Raw genomic sequence first — 4969 nt, 5'->3', positions numbered from 1 at the left:
ATATATAAAGTAAATTGACATTGAGCCCCTTTAATGCATATTTGGAAATGTACTGCCTTTGTTTTAGAACTTTGTTGACCTTGCAGTTTTGCCAGTTTGTTTTAGCCTCATAAATCATTCTCACATTCTTCACACGTGTGTTATGACATGAACCTTTTCATGCAAATGTGCCCAATAAATTAGGCTTACAGATTTGGTCTAGTCAGAAGTATATTAGATTGCCCAAGAGGTATTAATATTGAGCTTGGCAATTCCTAAAACCCGTGTTATCAGTGTTGTACAGAATGAAAACATCTGCCCCAAGCCGGACTCGGCTTCTCAGCAGAACCAGTGCCAGCATTTTAATGGGTACATTAATTCCTCTCAGTGTCACTGTGGCCAAATGTGCTCCCTAGGTGTTGTACGTGTATTTTACAAGAAACTTATCACAAGTGTGTATTTAACAGTGTAGGGTTATAGAAGGACTTTATTAGGTGAATGGGAAAAAAAAGTGTGGAGGGGGGGGTTTATCTAGGGCCCAAAATGTTCTATAGGTCATTAGATTAAACTTTTCCTGAAAGAAAAAGAATGGGTGTGGTCTCCTTCTGAAAATGCTGGTTGCCTGGCTATTATGCTGACCCTCTGAAATCAATCATTTCTAGGTTGCAGACCTGGAACAAATATGCAGACAAGAAAGGTCAGAGAAAAGTCAGAAGTCCTTGTCCTGGGTCAGTAACTATGGAAGCTAGAGAGTCATCATGAGGCAAGCAACTAGCATTTGTAGAAAGAAAAATCAGATATGGCAGCCTCTCTCAGGAATGCTATTCTTTAAAGTAGATCCAAATCAAGTTAACAAACTATCATATAAGCTTTAACGTATATGGCTTTGGTAGTGAGGATTTTTGAATGTATTCTTTATTTATGTCTGCGACTCAGCAAGGGGGTTTAGTCTTTCCAAGGGCCGAGTAACACCATGTGCATTGGAGCTGCGCTGGCCGTTTCCAAATGTTTGGAGACTACGTAAATGATTCACTGAGAACATGTATTAGAGCTGTATGCATTTATGCTGCCCAGTTGGACACTCTACTGGTCCATGTTCTTATGGGGCCTTTTCTCATTACTTTTGCAGCATGGATCTAATGTGCTGGATTGACCTTGAGCAGCTCAGAAGAATGCCTCACAAGGATAAAGAAAAAAGACAAGAAAAATCAAAGGATATTAAGAATAAATATTTAAATAAGAAATATTTCTTTGGTCCAAACAGCCCAGCTACAAGAGACCAACAAGAGCAGGTGGCCAAATAATTATATTCTCATTTTTGTTGCAATCTTTGTTAGTTTACAATAAAGATGAAAATTATCGGTGGTTTTACTTCTCTAGTTGCTGTATTAAGTAAAGTGAAGGATCACAAAAAGTCATCACAACAAACACTGACTAAGGCACACATTACAGTATTGGTTTATGTTAAAAAATCTGAGGGTTTAATGTCACTTTAATTTCAGATACGAGAAGAAATATTATTAGGTAGTTTTTCCTGAGAAAATGGAAAAGTTAATAAAGATCTAGGGTCTGTTATATATCTCCCTGTCTGAACCATGCCATCACTCAAGTATTAAAGTTACTTGAAGTATTGTCAGGAATTGGGGTGTATAGAATAGACATAATTGGTAACAAGGGCTTTAAAAGACTGCACTGTTATAGATGTCAATTATTACAAGTTTTAAAGGTCACCTCAACTTTCTTAGTTGAATCACCTTCCAGCTTCTAATGTCTCTCAGAGACTCCAAAGGCACATAGCTACAACAGTATCACTCTAGTTCTTCTCACTTGGCAAAATGTCAGGGTCACTCTCTAGTAGTGGTATTCACAAGTTATCTATATAATCTAGATCAGGGTAGAGTATGTCCATCATTTGGATTTGTAAGTTGCTATTGGTATAACTGGACATTTTGGTGAGATACAAGAGCTACAAGAAGCAAGCATGAGATCCATCTTATTAACAGCCATCAGTGCAGTTGTCTTTAATTAAATATATACTGAATTCCATCTAGCTTTGTTCACCAGATGCCAAGCTCCATGCACACACGTCCATCCATAAATCAGTCATCTATATGGTGACTGCAGGTGTCACTCACTGATGCTTTACTGAAGACAGAATATATTTTTGATGCTGGAAATTATATTGCGCATTAAACATTTATGAACATGTTGGAGTGTACCTACAGATTGATGTGTAGTATAATATAGCATATTCATTGCACAGCTGGAATCACAAAATACAGATGTACTGACCCCTAATGCCTATAAGCATGATCCAATAAAGTGGTCACAGCAGAATGGGACCCTAGACAAGGTAGCAACATTGTTCCCCTATACCTTGGAATGACATTGACACGGTTTAAGCACAAAGCCACCCCATTAGCACTGTCTGTACTGGTATGGCACTATGAGAAACCAACTGCCTACAAATTCATCCTCCCTTGTGAAGTGACAGGCAGGTGCACAGCTTTGACCAACTGTGCTATCCTCCTGGTTGATTGCAGGAGCATAAAGGTTACATCTGGGCAACCCTGGACATTCACTACAAGGCTCCTGCCTAGGTCGCCTTGCAGATAGTGCAGCTCTGGGTCACAGATGTTAGATAACGGTCCAGTGATGTATGCACACACACCAGCTCTCTTTACATGTTCAATAATTTCACAGACATCACTGTTCGAAGAATATTAGAAAAAAAAATACTTTTTTGGAGTGTAAGCTGCAAAATCCTTTGTAAACATTTCTCATTCAAGATAAGTATATTCTTCCATTTAAGACTCCATTAAGAGTTCCATTCGAGTCCCATTTTACCTATCGTCTTTTGCAGGTGATGAATCTGGCAGGAGGCTGGGGGAAAATGCTTCACGATCGTCTATCCTCTGCTGTCCTCGTTGAAATACAGAAATATGTTCGGATGAGGATAGAGAAGAAATGGCTTCCTATGTTCCTGTCAACTGAAGAATATAGGGAACGCCAAAAGATGCAAGTAAGAAACACATTTTATTTAATTTAATGCATTTTACCCTCAGGAACTGGCAGTAACACTGAGCAGATACTCCCTTGACCATTCATGAATATAATGCGTATGTTCCTCATCTTCCCTTTAGCCATCACTTACTTACATCAGGGACATTAGCAGGGTGAGATTTTCTGTAATAATAAATGACAGCCATAGTAAAAAAGAGGAGCCATTACAGTCAGGCATATGGAGCAAGGAATTATTTTTTTCCGAATTCTTGATTGATGTCATCTCCCCTTGGCTTACTCTAACCAGACTATGCACATTCAAGCAGTAAATGAGCTTTAAATCACGTCCTTACTGACCCATGTAGCTGCAGGCACTGTGGATCAGTTCATCCTCAGAGTTTACAGTGAAGAAGTTTCAGTACCTTGGAATTCATTTTTGAGTGAATGAAAGAACAAGTGAGAGACAGATTAGTGGTGCAGTGGAAATCAACCAGTGAAATCAGATAGCAGCTGCGGCTTTGCTTGAGAAGATACGCTATTAGCGCAGCCGGCTTCATCGCTATGCTAATAGCGTATTTTCTCAGAACCTGCACGCAGCGCGCTGGTTTAGATAGTAACCAGCACACGCTCTGTATGCATATTCTGACAGCGTGAGAGACGGGAGTCTGCGCTTGTTGGTTGTTCCAGGGATCAGGTGAGTATTAAAGGTTTATTAAACACTCCGAATATTTTTGCATATATATAAGGCTAGCAAGCAGTAGATATATGCAAAAAGTTGGTCACAGCTAAAAAAAATCACAAGTGAGGTTTAGCTTTGGTATTGTTGAGCATATCCTTTGTAATAGAATGTGGAAGTTTAGGAAGACCTTAGATTAAAAATGCTGCTCCTTTAAACTGAGAGGTGCTAGTACAGTTGGTTTGGAAGCCTCCTGGGATGCTCCTACATCAGATAGTTCTAGAGGAGACCCAGAGAACACTGGCAGGCTTATATCCCCCTAGGGATCTGAGAATTACTGGCAATCCCTCAGACTACTCAGACTGCATCACCCCTTTACCCCTCAGCAATAAATAGTGTGAAAGAGAATGGATGTCTCTTTTTAGGTATTGCCAATCTGTGGCTTCCCCTTTTTGTGACCCAAAATACCATGCAATCCTTATTTGTATTAGTGTGATAGAGACTGTGGTAGCTGAAATATAGATTTTTTAATATAAAATTGTGAATATTTAGGCAGTGTTTTTGATTTGTCTCCAGTCACAGATGAAGGATGTGGCAGATGATATAATATTCCAAACAAACAAGAAGAAACTGGGAGTATGGAAGGTAAATTATCTTAATTGATGAAGCTATTACATGAAGCTATCCAGTGTAATGGAAAAGCAGAATGTTTCCATAAACTGATTGTTGCTAAGACCGCAAAATATAACTACAGGATGATTAAATCTACATTCCTTGCAATGGAAGAGCAGTCTGTATGCAAATTGGGGCCTGCAGCCATGGGAAAGATGTCTGTGCCCACCAGCTTCACGAGTGAATAACCAAACCGAAGTGAAGGGAGCCGAACCCCGTTTGGCTATTCACTTCAGCCGAGTACGGCTGGGCTGATTTCAACCGTACATCAGCTGGCTTTGGCTCCCCTCGGTTCAGCCGAATGAACATCCGGCAGTTCATTCACTGCCATTCGCCCCTTTTCCCATAGAGACCGAACAGCAGTGAGTGAATAGCCGAATGCTGCCTGGCTACCTCAGAGGTAGCGAACAGAATAAAAAAATTACATGTTCATAAAAGAAACCAAAACGGCGTGGGGTTCCCCTCCCAAACCATACAAGACCCTTTAAGTCTGGTAGGACTGTTAGGAGGGACCCCCAGTTAAAAAATTTAAAAAAATAGTACATAAGGTTTCCCTCAAAAGTCATAGCAGGTCCTTTAGGTCTGGTAGGAATTTTAAGGGGGAACCCCACCCCCCAAAAATGGGGAAAAATAATGTGC

At 40.1% G+C, this 4969-nt stretch overlaps 1 protein-coding gene across 1 annotated transcript in view; it reads left to right on the top strand.

The window, feature by feature from the left end:
• The window catches only part of RGS22 (regulator of G-protein signaling 22), a 74318-nt gene that overhangs the window by 58801 nt on the left and 10548 nt on the right, over positions 1–4969 (top strand). Inside the window, exons 18-20 of the mRNA XM_018558972.1 lie at positions 1109–1271; positions 2843–3001; positions 4235–4303. Of these exons, the coding sequence (XP_018414474.1) occupies positions 1109–1271; positions 2843–3001; positions 4235–4303 (391 nt within the window). The remainder of the gene's footprint in view (positions 1–1108; positions 1272–2842; positions 3002–4234; positions 4304–4969) is intronic.

Source organism: Nanorana parkeri, unplaced genomic scaffold, assembly GCF_000935625.1.
Source record: "Nanorana parkeri isolate BGI_ZX_2015 unplaced genomic scaffold, ASM93562v1 scaffold16, whole genome shotgun sequence".
Taxonomy (NCBI): Eukaryota; Metazoa; Chordata; class Amphibia; order Anura; family Dicroglossidae; genus Nanorana; species Nanorana parkeri.
This window is presented reverse-complemented; position numbering and strand designations above follow the sequence as displayed.